Raw genomic sequence first — 17,245 nt, forward strand, 5'->3', positions numbered from 1 at the left:
AAATGTATTCATATTAGCCAAAATATTTCAGAAATGAACATGAAAGCGTCAAAAGATGGAGAACTTTATTCATTATTATTATCATCATTATTATTATATGAAAAATAAGTTTATCACTAATAACAGAAAACAATACTCCTACAGTACAATATCACTGAAAGTTAAGTATCACCTGTCAGTTATGATTTTGTTTTAAAGGGAAACTATCATCATTTTAGGCCCTAATTTGTACCCTGTTCATGGAACGGGCCAACTTTCATCTTATTAGCAGCTGAAAACATTAAATATTTGATAAATGTGAGCCATCTATATGAGTGTGAGATTGTGTGTTACAGTAGATCACACTCATGTTTATCATTTTACAATCTCAGTATATATGACGTGTACATGAATACTGAGAGAAGGCGTTTATTGTAAGATTTATGGATTGTCATTTACGCACTGAGAGAGGATTTAGACATCTATATTAAGATACACTCCACTGCACATGACTTTCACTCATAATATCAAGTGTGACCATGCACGCACACGCACACACACTCTCATCTTTTGCTATGACGTACAGTTCTTCTATATGGACGGCTGCTGAGGTTGCAAAGCGCTGTGATTAATTTGACATACAGTTAGTTGCATTTATAGACACACACATATACACACATGCAGCTGAATTTATAAAGTTCAATCCTGAGATGTGTAGCTCTACATAACAGTTATGATGACGTGTGTGTGTGTGTGTCATTTCCTGTAGTATTTAGTCATAAATAGAGCCGTTTAAACACACACCCTTGGAAACACAATCTGATGATCAATAAGTTATTCTTAGGCTGAGACTGGGTAAGATACGGCTGACGGCTCTCGATCGATCATCGATCACGACAAGTGTGTGTGTGTGTGTGTTGTGTTTCCTAAAGCAGACTGTAGTAATTGTGTGGAAATATGAGTGAGTGTATTTTGTGTTAGTGAGTGGATGTTATACACTGAAAAAAATATTTTCTCAGAAATTTTACAGAAACTTCTTCTTTAAAATTTTAAAGAAACGACAAGTAACAGATTGAAGTAAGCATGAAGTAGAAAAACTGCAAAAGTACAGAAATTTCTTGTAAAACACACTCCAATAATCTTTGTTTTATTTACGACTTGTTTTACGACTACATAATATTACACAGCATTTTTGTCCCATGAAGTCCACTAACTGTATGTCATTCAAAGTTTCTTGTACCATAAACATATTTTAGTTTGTCATGATCACTTCCCTCTGAATTTAAAGTAAATTATTGACTAACCTTAACCTTTAAATGTGTATTAAAGGGATAGTTCCTTCAAAAATGAAAATTCTGTCATTAATTTCTCACCCGTACGACTTTCGTTAATCTTCGGAACTCAAATGAAGATCTTATTAATGAAATCTGAGAGATTTCTGTTCCTCCATTGACAGCTACGCAACTACCACTTTGACGCTTCAAAAAGTTCATAAAGAGATTGTAAAACGAATCCGTATGAATTGAGCGGTTTAGTCCAAATTTTCCGAAGAGACTCGATCGCTTTATATGATGAACAGATTGAATTCAGGGTTTTATTCACAGATAAACATTGATCAGCGAACATAAACAGGAGCTCAACCGAACCTCTCGCTGAAGCTCAAACGTGCTGCGTAACACGAGAATGAACCTAAAACATAAAAACATTAAAACTTTAGCATTTAAAATTTAAATTGCACTTGAGGCAGTTTTAATGTGAACTTTTTAATGATATATATATATATATATATAAACTTGTTTTCATGCCGGATTTATTCAAACATACATTAAGACAATAGGTTAAGTAAAATTATAATTATATATATAATATGATATGATATATGTAATGTGCATGTATTTCGGCAACAGCATCACATTTAAAGAGTGTCAGCAAAACTTTTATTGTTTGAATTTCATTATATAAACCTGACAGAATATGAAAGCTGAGACTTTGTTTTATATCAAAAGTAATAAAGCACAAAGCTTTTAGCACAAATTGCGATTATAGGCCTATTGCTATAAATATTGTTTAGTGAGGCTTTGATCACATAAACTGATATTGATTAAAAGATCTGTTCATTGAAACGAAGATCGATTAAAAACAAGAAATCGAATCGAAAAAAGGTATCTACAAGATAAACAGTCAAAACGCAGCATCAGAAGAGCACTAATTAAACATCACCCTTTCATTCAATGATTTCAGCCCTCCAAAACTGTTTCAGCCGAAACCGAAAATCATTTTTGGACAAATATTTTTCAGTGCATCACTGAAAGTCTGAGACAGAAATGAAATGGAGATTCAAGCGAACTGACAAAAGAGTTCAAAATCCAGTTGAATTATCCAGTTGTTTACAGAAGTTCTGTTTCCATTAATAAATATCAATGTTGAGTCAAGAGCATCTGAATATTTCAAAGCCCAACTCTTGATGCAATCGCACCCACAATGTATTTCATTACGGAGTAAGAGTGGAGTGTGACAGCTACAGGTCGCCAATGAATAATCTGTGCTCTCAAAGCTCTGGAGGGCTGACTGGTGTCAGTACACACACACACACACACACACACACACTGCAGCTGCTACAGGCGTAATGCGGTGTGACTTTGTGGAAAGCCAGGATGTCTGTCTCTCTGAGTTATAACTATAGCTCTGTGTCCTCCTCCTCTGGAAGGGCATGAGAAGAGGGAGCGTGTTGAGATTGTGTTAACTGTGTGTGGTCGACCCCCGGAGAGACGTCTTAAAGAACTCTCTGAGGAGCCACTGCAGATCGAGAAGACAACTCAGACATCACAACTTTATAGGGTTTTACAAAGACTGCAGCAAACCACCATGAGACGCATATTTACTTTACTTTTTTATACTTCATTGTCAGACAAGTCTGAAATTTTTCTTGCATAAGAGTGTCTATGTTTACAACATCCAACATACATTCATATTTCGGCATGTCCAGATCACACTTCACACAAAAATCAAAGAAATAAATTAGGAAATTAGATTTTGCATAAGGAAATGAAGCCTATTTTTTAATAATATTAAAATGTTTTTTTTTTTGTGACATTATTTTCATGATAATTAAACACATTTCCACTGAAAACGTACTTACTGTAATGTGTCCAGATGTTTCCCTTTTGAGGCGTATGAAATTCTCAATTATACTAATTGATTAGAAATTAAAGGCACTACAACCAATATAAAATAAACTCAATGTAAATTCAAATACTAAATTAAGATAGTATATAACGGAGTAGATCAAATAAAAAACATTTTTTAATATATATATATATATGTATATGTGTGTGTGTGTGTATCAAAATACATAATTTATATAAAATATATTAAAATATTATAAGTAAAATATAATGCAGTAATTAAATAAAATTATATAAAATTAATATTTAAAATCAATTTATATAAAAATAGTAAAACAATATATTATAAATTATATATATATATATATATATATATATAATAAATACATATAAAATATATATAGAAAATATTATAATACGAAAAAAATAAAAAAAATAATGCAAAATGCTTTATTTTGATTACTGTAACGTGAAAAAAATTATATATTATTTTATACATATATACATAGAATAACACATTTTTCGCACTACAGTAATGATAAATGGGGGGGGGGGTAAATGTGCTTAATTGTCATGAATATAATGTCAAATGCAAAAAATAGTTTAATTTTCTTTAAGCAAAATATAATTTCTTTTTTCTCTGTAACGTGTTTGGTGTGTATTGGTTTCATTTGTATTGTTCCCTATTCTGCTTTGCCTGAATTCGTTTCCCTAGTTGGTCTCCACGGTGTTTGATCGAGTTATGCACGTGTTTCTGGTTACGTTCATTATCTCTGTGTATTTAAACCTGTTTTTTCAGTGTCCGGTATCGTCAGTGTTTGGTTATGAGTTATATTCTGTGAGATTCCCTTTATTGATTTATCATTAAAGACAGTTTTTGTTTCTCTCCTGCTCCTTTGTGCGCTTTATAACAGCCACAAGTTGCAGGATTGCGCTGGCTCCTCTCACTGAACATGTTCTGTGTCCTTGAGAGGAACTGAGCAGTAGCTGTGCTTTACTTCCCGTCGTCCAGCGCTCCAGTGATCTCTCTGTCTTCATCTGATACTCATACTGGAGTTCAGATGCTGTTCAAGCTCAAGTCAGTAAAAATAACAAAAAAGCACCGCTGCTACTGACTTTCCTGATGAAACACAGTAAGCTCCCCTGAGCCGTGACTCCCCTGAGTCTCCCGGATTGTATTGCATGTCTTTTACCTCGAAACCATCTGAGCATTTAGCAATCTTGAAGATTTTTTGTTGATTTTGTGCATTTAATTGTGCTGCATTTGCAATACAAACATGACATAAGCATATTTCATTTTTTTTTTATTACTTTATTTTATATAATCAGTAAATATACATTTTATTTATAATATTACATTTAATAATTAAATTATATAAATAATTAAATGAAATTATATAACATTAATATTTATTGCTTATTTATATATATATATATTTATATGTACATTAATATATTTATATATATATATATATATTTATTTATTTATAGTTCTTCATTTTTTACATTATAGTTATCAGAATTAGATTTTTTTTGACATTGCTTTATTATTATTATTATTATTATTATTGAATTACTATATATTATATATATGACAATGTCCCTGGAGTGTTTTTTACTCCCGGCCTGTGACTGGACTAGACTATTTAATATCTGGCAACTTCTATAACTATATCTGGCATACTCTGGAGATTGTAGTGTGTTAAAATCCGAGATAATTCAGATGGAGCAGCTCTTGCTCACGTGTTCAGAGGAAAGAGTTGAGAAAGAGAGAGAGGTGTCAGTGCAGACGGAGTGATTTATGCTCACACATAGACGGCTGATTTGATAATCAGTGTATTCTGCCTCCGCTGCCTCCAAACTCACTGTCAGCATTTTTTACTCAAATCCCTGTTTCTTTTTTTAATGCAGTTATTTTCCTGAGGAGAACTCCTTCAATGAACAAACAAAGTAAAACAAACAAATGAGCTTTGAGTCTCATGTCTCTCATTTTCCATCTCTACGTCTCTGTGTGCCTCCTTCTCTTTAGCAATCCCCATATTTACTGTTTATTTCTCAAGAGAACCACTGAGAGAGAGAGAGAGAGAGAGAGAGAGAGAGAGAGAGAGAGAGAGAGAGAGAGGGTGTGAGGATGTCCTTGGAAAGAGTCTGTTTTCACAGATGCTAAAACATTAGCATACTCAAAGCTTTCACACTCTTCGGCACTGTATCTTTAAGTGCTGGCACTATACAGCCTGTTACTATGAACACTCAGTCACTATATATCACAGGAATGTGCAAAATAATAGAATAAATGAACAGAAATGTAATAATCTGTCAATCTATCTATCTATCTATCTATCTATCTATCTATCTATCTATCTATCTATCTATCTATCTATCTATCTATCATCTATCTATCTATCTATCTATCTATCTATCTATCTATCATTCTATCTATCTATCTATCTATCTATCTATCTATCTATCTATCTATCTATCTATCTATCTATCATCTATCTATCTATCTATCCGTCCATCCGTCCATCTATCCGTCCATTTGTTCGTCCGTCTATCCACTGAAGACACAGTACAATATATATATATATTACACTACAGTAAAATTACAGTCTTATATGAAGACAGTACATTTTAGCAAACAGAGGATGATAAAGAGAAAATTAATGTTAGATGTAGGTATGGAAAATTTAATTATTAGGTCTCTCCCTCTGAATTTAATACCTATGCTCTTAAGCTGTAATATATATGCGTGTGTGTGCGTGTGCGTGTGTGTGTGTGTGTGTGTCCTAAATGTATGAATGAGTTATTTTTAATGCAATGACTGGGAAAGAGACATAGTGAGGAAGAGTCCAGAATTTAATACTATTTTATTGCATTGTATGCTAAAAAAAGCAGTAAACAGTGTGCATGTGTGAAAAAAATGAGAGAACTATTGAATCATGCTAAGATCTTACTCTTTATCAGCTGTAAACAACTATCCATCCATCCATCCATCCATCCATCCAGTTTTTGAAGGCAGCGTTGACGTATCCTCTGCTCTCTTTGAGAGATAGATACCAAGAGATAGATATTGTAGTCTTTGAATATTTGTTTAAAGCTCACTTGACATTAGATATGATGTTATAGTCTATGTGCAATATATAAAGTGTGAAAAGTGTGTATGTGCAATATATAAAGTGTGAAAAGTGTGTTAAAAAGTGTGTTAAAGTGTGCAATATATTTTGAAACCCATTAATGATGAATATAAATGTAAAAGAAATTTAATCCTGGTAGTTCACAAACCTTATTGCTTTTTAAACAGCAAATGGCATCGGTTCTCACACGTGACCAATTATTGTTCAAAATTTGACAAAATGTCACGAGTGTCTCAAAAGTGTCGCTCACAACAAGCTATCGTATGACTGCGGAAAGCCTTCAAATATTACAAGTTCTATGGACGGCTTTTACAGAGCTTTTGTGTATGGAAAATACAAAATACACTTTCCTTGTGTGGAAAATGGAAGCTCAGACATTCTATCCAACACACATCCATCTGTGTTTCATGGAAGAAAGAAAATAATGACATGGGAGTGAGCAAATAATCAAATTTGTGTCAATGAGCAAAGACTTTCAAGGCAGCATGAAAGCCAAAAATATTGAAGAAAGCATCACTTCCACACACTTTAAAGGGATGGTTGCACCATGACCTCGAGCCAAACACCCCCCCAGAAGCTTTTTTCCCTTGGTCGAACATTATTAAAGTTAGAGCTTATTTAGAGATATCAGCCGGATGGCTTAGTGCAGGCGCTAATGGATCCAAGGTTGTATCTCGTAAATTACCCCACTAATAATGCCCAGAATGGCACCAAACTTCTACAGTAGTACAAATAGGTTCTGTACTCATAAAACGAGGCATTGGAAAGTTTGTAAGTGCATCAGGAGTTTATTTAAGTAACACTTGCCTGATGGCTAATGCTACCGCTAACCCGGACCTCGACATCACTTCCGTGATTTGGGAAAAGCCCGTAAAAGTCCTGGCAGAAAGCCGGCATATCCAACATTTTTTATTATTTTTTCCGAAGTGTTGATATGGCGCTTTTCCATTACCAGTACCAGCTCAACTCGACTCGCCTCGGCTCGGCTCGCTTTTCGCTCCGTTTTCCATTGATAGTACCTCCACAATAGTACCGGGTCATCATAGCGACGCCGCAGGAAACTGCCGTGACTTAATCTTTTACGCGAGACACACCCGCTACCCACACACACAGGACAATGGAGGAAATCGAGTGGATGCTGTTTTTGGATGTTTTTGTTTTTGCTGTTTTTTATTCAGGATACTCCGTCTGGCGCGTGCAATGATGACGCAGTGAATAGTGACGATTCTCTCTGACCAATCAGCAGTCTGCCGTGTTTTCACGTCACATTTTAGTATCGCCTCAGCTCACTCAGCTCGCTTAGAACCTCGCCGGAGGTGGTATGAAAAAAAGTACCTGGAAGCAGGTACAGGTACAACTTTTACACAGTGGAAAACCAAACAGAGCCGAGTCGAGTCGAGGCGAGCTGGTACTGTGTAGTGGAAGAGCGCCATTAGTGTTAACTAATAATTGTTATAAACTGGTACTACCAACAAAATATCAGTGCATTCCTGGAACTGGGTGTCGTTACACTACATCCTTATGCATCGCTTTCTGACAGAACTTTTACGGGCTTTTCTCAACTCACTGAAGTGACGTCGACGTCCGGGTTAGCGGTAGCATTAGCCATCAGGCAAGTGTTACTTAAATAAACTCCTGATGTACTTACAAACTTTCAAATGCCTTGTTTTATGAGTACAGAACCTATTTGTACTACTGTAGAAGTTTGGTGCCATTCTGGGCATTATTAGTGGGGTAATTTACGAGATACATCCTTGGATCCATTAGCGCCTGCACTAAGCCGTTCGGCTGATATCTCTAAATAAGCTCTAGCTTTAATAATGTTCGACTAAAGGGAAAAAGGCTTCTGGGGGGGGTGTTTGGCTCGAGGTCATGGTGCAAAGGACCCTAGGTTGATTTTACTCCGAACCATCCCTTTAAAAATAAAGGTTCCAAAAGGAAGTTTTCACAGCCATTCCATAAAAGAACAATTTTGGGTTCCTCAAAGAACCTTACAGTGAACAGTTCTTAAAAGAAGTGTGAAGAACATTTTATTTAGAACCTTTTTCCACTATAAAGAACCTTCTGAGCAATGGAAACATTCCATGGAATCATCAATAAAGAGCCTTTATTTTTAAGAATGTAAACTTCAGTCTGATTCCTGCGTCTTCTGCTGCATTTCTCCTTCCCTCCATCTCACGCTCAGTCTTTGCATGTTGAAGAAGCTTTGAGGAGACATTCTGTGTGTGTGTGTGTGTGTGTGTGTGTGTGTGTACAAGGCTGTGTTTTCTCTGTTTGTAATCTATTTTCCCCTACACACACTTAAAAACCTAGTTTCTGCACTGCACTGAAGCTTGGATCTCTGGCGTACACAAACACACACAGATAGACGTTTTTTTTTTGCTGCAGTCTATGTAAATTATTCACTTTCCACTGTGCAGTTAGACACCCCTCTGAAACCACACGCTGCGACATGAAGAACACATGCAGGAATACTACATACTATAGTATTCTCAAAAATCCACAAATCCACAGTGCAACCAATACATCATTAAAGGTTACAGGTAAAAGAGAAGAAAAAAACACAACACTTTTAACCTTTTAACACACATACACACACACACTCAGTTGTGTTCGGTTGAAGGTCATCTCTAAAAGCTATGTCTGAACTCCTCTGGGGTCTGAGCATGCAGTGACCCTGTGACCTTAATGCTTTTATCATATGGCATTATGGGTAATGACTGGGTCTTAGGTGGGGGTTAGTTTGTAGTGAGTCTGACACACACACACACACACACACACACACACACACATACAGTAGTCAAGGGGAAACCACCTAGAAACTAGTCGGCTAAGCTACTCATACTTGTAGTCATAGTTAAAATACAGTCAAGCTTCTCCTTTAAAAAACAGTAAGCTGGCTACAAATAAAATAAATAGTAACTTTTTAAATAAAGTATGAAATGCTGTTAATAACCCACTTAGATTTCAAAATATGACATTTTGGAGTAAATCAGGATATTTTGATACAATTTGGGTGAGACTAGATTTTCAGATGGTGAAAAGTGGTCTTGAGTGGGGAAAATATTAAGGATTGATTATGTGTGTGACCTGGAGAACATTTCAGTGATGAAGCAAATTATTACATTTTAATAAAACATTTATTTAAGAAGTATAGGTTTGATTTTGATTTCATTTTAAAATGTACAACTAACATATGTACACTACTGTTAAAAAGTTTCTGCCAGTCAGATTTTTGTGTTTAAGAAAATAAATCAATACCTTTATTCATTAAGGATGCATTAAATTGATCAAAAGTGACAGTAAAGACATTTATAATGTTACAAAACATTTCTGTTTCAAACTAATGCTGTTCTATTGAACCTATTCACGGTGTCCACAAAAATAAGAAGCAGTTCAACTGTTTTCAACATTGATAATAATCATATAATATATATTCACATAGAAAACAGTTCTTTTAAATGGTAATAATATTTCACAATATTACTGTTTTTACTGTATTTTTGATCAAATAAATGCAGCCTTGGTGAGCAGAAGAGATCTTTCAAAAGCATATACTGTATATATTTATCTTTCTCATTCTACTGTTTGCATAGAATTTACATTACAATTACAATGCAGCATTTCAATAGTCTCGAAACATATGGAACATACACTATTTTAATGCAAATGCTTCTTGCTACACATTTTATGCGTTGTTGCTTTCCTGAAACACAACAAAAGCATTTGCATAAACTGTCTTTTACATGCAGTTCTCTTTCAGTTCAACTAGAGAATCCACAATTAGTTAGTCAACATGTTCATTGCAGTTTCCTGAATAATAACGCATCCAGTTTAAAAAACGAAAGGAAACTCTGTCGCACGCCTTGAGTACTGAGATGTGACCGCCGCACTAACACAAGCCACACGTCATGCACTGAATACACACTTCTGAAAAATGAGTTAAATAAGTAACAGTGTGGAACGATGGTGAATGGGAAAAATGTGGATAGACCGGTGGAAAGATGGGAATGAGTGTGGCTGGAGGAGGAGAGGAACGAGCCAGAGTTGGAATGAGTGGGAGTTGGAAGGAATCGCTGAGGGAATACCACTCTCACTGAAGCGTGACTGAGGAGCAAAGCAGACAGAACGAGAGAGAGAGAGTGAGTGTGTGAGAGAGAGAGAGAGTGTGTGAAAAGCAGTGCTACTCTAGAATGTAGTATTGATTCTTGTAGAATGAAACACAAAGTAATGATTAAATCAAAACAGTGTGACTGATTGAGTGATGATGATTGAGATGAACTAACGTTTTAGTCTGTTATTGAAACTAGTACTGTAATTTAAAACTAAAACTTAAAAAAAAATTAAAATAATGCTAGAAACAAAAACAAAAAACGTACAAAATATTGAAATATTGCTTCTGCAACTAACTGAATTTAGATTAAGTTTAAGATTAAGTACTAAAAGAACTAAAAATAAGTTAAACTTAATTAAAACTAAAAATATTAAAATAAAAGCTATTAAAAAGCAAAATATTAATAAATACTATGGCGTTAGGATAAGGGTTTGGTTTAGTTGCATGTAATTATGCAACATTTATAGTTATTACAGTAACTACATGTAACATGTAATAAGGACACTAAAATAAAGTGTTACCAATACTATAATAGTGTATAAAAAAGTAATAAAATAACACTGATTGAAATATGGAAGACAGAAGAACATATCACACACTATTATTTTGAAATAAAGCTAATTATAATAAAGCAATGTATTGAAAACACCTTGAACTTGAAGAACATTGGCATGATTTATGAATCACTTTTTTCTTTGAAGACATCGCCAGAAGAAGGTTCTATGAGATTTTACAAATTACATTAACAACATTCATTTAAAAAAACATTAACAAATGGGGGAGAGCTTAGAAAAATCGAATACATCGAGTCCATCGAATCTAATAGACATTTACAATAGCTTTTTGCTACACAACAATCACATAGCAAACAAATAAAAACAAATCCTGTCAGAACAGAGCACAAGATAAGGGTCAGTTTACTGGATTAGATTTCACCAACTGCTCTTTATACACCTTCATCTCTGCTCTGGAGGGTCTCAGAGGGAATGAATCGCTCGTAATTAATCGCAGGAAATGTGTGTGAGTGAGAAACAGAGAGATCTGGTGGTGTTCTATCATCTAATGAACAGAGGAGGAAAAAGAAGAGAGACAGAAGCCAGACAGAGAAAATCAGAGAACGAGAGTGTTCCTGGTTTCGGCCGAGTCTCAGTGCGGATTCATGTTTGTTTTGTTTGTTTGATTTGCTCATCGTGAAACCGCTCACATAATCCATAACTCACAGAGACTCTAAGAGAAAGACAGTCAGAGCGACAGCGACAGTTCCAATTAGAATTCCGATTCCAATTCAAAAAGGCTTTTACGTTGTGATGAGGTCATAGTAGAACCTTTTCAAATCTAAAAAGAACTTTTGATTCTCTAGTTCTTTAGAAAACCTGAACATGCACCTGAAGAAACTTCATGAACTTTTTTTTTATCATCGTACCTGAATCCAGTCGATTGTAGGGAGGATGAAAACGTTGTCCCGGGAATCAGGCCATAATTATTGAACAGGATTCTCATGGTCATGGAAAACGGGAGTTTTAATATTATGATTTGCAGACCTGAAAAAAAATCATAGGAAAAAATAAAATATTCAAAAGCAATGGGAATTTCTGTTATGAATTAAAAAAAATCTAGTTACACTCTGCTATAAAATATTCAGTCAGCTAGAAATTGCTCTTTGTGAGTGCAATTTTTTTTTTTTAAATATGTTTTAAAAAAAACTGTGCTTGAGCTTGGAGTCAGGATGTGGAGAATGAAGGTCAAGTTCATCCTCGAATCCCAATGGAAACACATCCATTTTTACTGGCTGTTATTGAAGTAACCATTCAGTTAAATTACTGAATTAACTAGTGGCTATTTCAAAAAGGCTACATTTTATTTGAACAGTTTATTGAACCTTCAGACAAAATAAAAAAAAACGTTGCATATGTGTTTTTATTGATATTTGATACATCAGGCTTTTATGGCTCATATAGTATGATTTAGTGAGAATATGGAGCTCATACTCGAAGAGGAAAAAACACTTCAATTTTATTCAGAGGCTCAAACTGAGCAATAATATGCATTATTTTGTGCAGATGCTGATATTTAAACGGAAGTAAGATGAAAAATTATTGTAATGTAAATCAATGAGATCTTTATAACAGACTACTTACGTAAAATGCATTTAAATATCAGTCGTCACTCTATATCTGCCAATAATGTCTTAGTAAGATGATTTGCTTTAGTTTTATGATCAAAGCTCTGTAGTTTAAAAACATATAATGCAATGCAATACAATACAATGATGATTGAGAGATGAAGAAATAAACCTGAGAGACTCACATTTGAACATGATTTTACTTTATAAAAATCAGTAAAGATTTCACAGAAAAAAAAAAAGACGTGAACCACAACCTACAATTATACTAAAAGGCCTTTTACTTGCTAAAAAAGTCTAAAGTTTATCAATCAAATGACAGAAGACATGCAGTAGATTGTGTGCAACAGGTTTTTCAGCAAAGTTTGATCGTGGTGATCATTTAGAGGCCTTAGAAATGTGCATATCAAAGTATGATACAGTAGGCTTTATAAGGTTAAAGTGCACTGGTGTGTGTTTTGCATTCCGAGCTGATATGAAGAAAACCTGAGAGTGTGAGCGCAGCATTTGTGAGAGGTGAGGGCCAGCAGATGGTGGGAGTAATTCTGCTGTCCCAGCGGCTCGTATAGGACACCATCCTTATCCCAGCAGGACAACCACACATTAGACCCACACACACACACACACACACCACACCAAACTGCAAATCCCAGAGAGAAAACAGCTAGGGAAACATTCAGACTCCTCAGTTCAGAATGACTCTCTAGACGCTTAAAGAGGTCATAACATGGACAACAGGGTTATTCTTACTCTTCACTCATGAATAACTTAATCACATTAACATATGACCATTTATACATCACATGTGACCCTGGACCACAAAACCAGTCACATGGGTCAATTTTTTTAAATTGAGATTTATACATCATATGAAAGCTGAATAAATAAGCTTTCCATTGATGTATGGTTTGTTTATAAATAACAATATGATGAACATCTGGAATCAGAAGATGCAAAAAAATCGAAACATTGAGAAAATCTCCTTTAAAGTTCTCCATTTATGTTCAGGATTGTGTTGCATTCACTCACAAAAACAAATGTTTGATATATTTACGGTAGGAAATTTACAAAATATCTTCATGGAACATGATCTGTACTTAATATCCTAATGATTTTTGGCATAAATGAAAAATCAATCATTTTGACCCATACAATGTATTTTTGGCTATTGCTACAAATACACCCGTGCGACTCGTGACTGGTTTTGTGATTTAGGGTCACATATGCATATTCATTTATCATTGTTTTGGTTTCTGTGTTCTTTAAAGCACCAGATCACACATGCTTTTCTAAACAATTAGAGAATAAAAACTTCTTTGTAAAGCTTTTAAAAGGGTCAAACGTATGGCATTAGACTGTTAAACCCTTTTTGGCTATAAACCCTATAATTAGAGCTTTTATTTTTTAAAGTGCACATCGACGCACACGGAAAGGTCCGATAAATGAAGTAACACGTCACACTACAGACAGCTCAAGTCAGACCACTTCAGTACACACTACACCGCATGGTGGAAGAGCAGTGGTGTCGGAGATGAGGGAAGGAGAACGAGGGGGAAAAATGTTCACAGGCAGTGCAAAAGAAAAAGCGAGAAAAAAAGAGTGTGAGAGAGATAGATGAGGGTTGGCTCAAGGTACAGGATGATGTTGTGAATATTTGATGCTGATGGATCCATGTTCACTCCAGCGGAACAAACTGGATTGAAGCTCGACAATAACACACACACACACACACACACACACACACACTGTTCTGCTCAGGTGGAAAAGTCTCATTTAGGATCAGGGCCATTTGGTCTTACACAAACGCTCATTTCTGCTTTACTGGGCCCAATCTACAGCACACACCTGTGTTCATTGCTCTGGATGCATTTCCACCTGCCAACACACACTCACACCTGTATTTTGAGCGCAGCTTATTAGTTAGCTGGTTTGAAATGCTTCTACTGGCCTTCATACCGTATTCATTCATTTCTTAATGACTTTGGCACATTAAATCATTTAAAACCACAATGTCAAAACTGTCTCAAATACTTTTTCCCTGTCTTTTTTCTTGAAAGAAAAAATGGTGTGGGGAAACATAAGTTATTCAGAATCAAATTCAGATGCAAATTTACATGCACATTAATATAAAAAATTCACATTTATTAAAAAAATGACATTAGAATTTAAATCAAATTCACATTCACATTAACCAGTGTCATTATTGTTACTGTAGCTAAACATAAAATTGTTTTAGTTAATTGAAATGAAGTTAATAAAATATAAATATTGCATAACATAACATAAAAAGATAAAATAAAATTAAAACTAAATAAAAACTAAAATTACTATATTTGAAATAAAATAGAAATACATAAAATAACAAAATTACAAAAGCACGACAAAATTGCTAAAACTTAAACTGAAATTAAAATGAAAAATAAAAAGTAAAAGCTAATTCTAAATATTATTAAATACTATAATAGTATATAAATAATATTAGAAATAATTTTTTTTTTTAATTGAATTGAAGCTGAAATAAAATAAATTATAAATATTAGTGGAAAAACTTTAAAAAATAAATAAACAAGAAATTTTGCCTTGGCAAATAACTTGGATGAACAACTATTACTAAACTTTGAACTGAACCATGAAAACTAAAAATATCAAAATAAATTCTAATTCTAAATATTAATATATACTATAATAGTATATAAAATAATACTAAAATAACACTGACATTAAAATTTAAATTCGCATTCAAATGCACATCAAATCATTCAGATTGGCTGTATTACAGTACAGCTAAAGCAGTGGCATGTAAAAAGCTTGACAACAACGCAAGTAATGCCAAATAATGTTTCTCCATCTTTCTGTCGTTCAGGTGTAAGTGTAATCTCCACGCGTCTCAGTGTTTGTACGTGGAAGGCAACTTACAGTGTCAGTGTGAACACAACACGACCGGACAGGACTGTCAGCGCTGCAAAAAAGGATTCAAAGCCAAGACCTGGAAACCAGGATCATATTTACCAACACCCAACGGATCCCCCAACTCGTGTGAGTAAAATACACACACTAACACATGCAACATATACAGAGCCTCAATATTGTATTAGTACGGTGTAGGGCCTCCTTTTGTGCCCAATACAGCATCAATAGGTCTTGGGAATGACAGATACAAGTCCTGCGGGATTTTGAGCCGTTTTCTGACTCGCTCCTCCAAAATACCCCATAGTGTCTCAAAAATATTTACATCTGGTGACTGTGCAGGCCATGGGAGATGTTCAGCTTCACTTTCATGTTCATCACACCATTCTGACACAAGTTGTGCTGTGTGTATTGGTGCATTTCATGCTGATACACGGCACCGCCTTCAGGGTACAGTGTTTGAAACATGAGGTGCACATGCTCCTCTAGAACGGTTCACATAAAGCACAGTGGGGAATGCCATGATATTACAGCCCAAACCATCACGGATCCACCCAGCGCTTCGGTCCGGGAGTTGAGACTCTGGGACCGGTTTCACAAAGATAGACTTTAACTATGGCTTAGATATAGTAGATAGTCAGACTTCACATAGACATCTAAATCAGACCGTTGCACAAAGCACTTAAGACTCTGACTATCTTAAGTAGGACTACACTGCAATGCATTCTGGGTAAAATTGCCAGTTTGTAATGTAACTGATTGTTACTGCTGGTTGCCAAGGTAACAGAGTCTTAGACCTAATTAAGTTAGCCTGGGGGTAAGGTGTCTAATTTTTTTGGTCTAAATTAAGTCAGTCTTTATTTTTGTGAAACAGTCTAACTTGCATTAGACTAGTCTATGAGCAAATTTTAGACTTGTCTAACACTATAGACTGGTCTAAAATAGCTTTGTGAAACCGGCCCCTGAAGGTGAAGAGACAGTGAAGGTGGACTCAGTAGAGAACAATGCATGTTTCACATTGTCCACTGCCCAAGATGTCCTCGACTGGCACCATTGAAACCTAGCCTAACCTAGCCATGATTAATGGTCTGGCATCGACTAATGAAAATCGGCCAGCTCGAGGGGCGGCACCAAGCATACGTTTGAAAATCTTACTGCACGCAATTGGATAACACTACGACCAATCACAACAAGCCCCCACGCTAAGATTAGACTCTTGTCGTATCCGGTCGGCAAAACAGCAAAAACGGCCTTCTTGCAAAGGAAGGATTCGAGCAGCGTCTTCTGTTCTTCTTTTAGATAAAAAGCCAAGTCTAACTCGTTCATTGTAGCGGCCAAAGGCGTTTCAAACAACTGGTGTTCATCCATCGCCATCTTGCAATGTTTACTAATGACTTCAACGTCACAGCGCTGTCGTCTTCTGTTTAGCTCGCTTCTGGCCCGCCTATATCAGATAACCCGATGTGATTGGTGCAGCTTGGATACAAGGGCATATTTAATGAGCATCATTACTCAAAGCCAGAGTGACTCGCTGAGCAAATTCAACATGTGCTCTTGCAAGAACTCTGGATTTCCAGGGTAATTGAAACCAACATTTAGCATTGAAACAAGTGACCAAAGGTTTGGCAATAGCAGCCCGAGCATGAATATCGACTCAGTGGAGCTCCTGACGAACAGTTTTGTGGAAACAAGTTGCGCATTTAATTCTGCTGTGAGTTGGACAGCTGTGGTTGGATACAATCCAGGTTAGTACCTGGTCATCCCTGTCCGACAAGCTTCCTCTTGCGTCGACACTTACTCCTGTTGGATGTCGTGTGTCCTGGTATATATTATACATTAATTATAGGTTCTTGTTCCTAGTTGC

At 35.4% G+C, this 17,245-nt stretch overlaps 1 protein-coding gene across 3 annotated transcripts in view; it reads left to right on the top strand.

The window, feature by feature from the left end:
* Positions 1–17,245, top strand: part of ntng2b (netrin g2b) — a 65,678-nt gene that overhangs the window by 20,989 nt on the left and 27,444 nt on the right. For all 3 annotated transcript variants that reach the window (XM_084136197.1, XM_084136199.1, XM_084136198.1), the window contains exon 4: positions 15,338–15,510. In XM_084136197.1, coding sequence (XP_083992323.1) covers positions 15,338–15,510 — 173 coding nt within the window. The remainder of the gene's footprint in view (positions 1–15,337; positions 15,511–17,245) is intronic.

The sequence above is a fragment of the Abramis brama genome (assembly GCF_963993115.1).
Source record: "Abramis brama genome assembly, chromosome: 15".
Taxonomy (NCBI): domain Eukaryota; kingdom Metazoa; phylum Chordata; class Actinopteri; order Cypriniformes; family Leuciscidae; genus Abramis; species Abramis brama.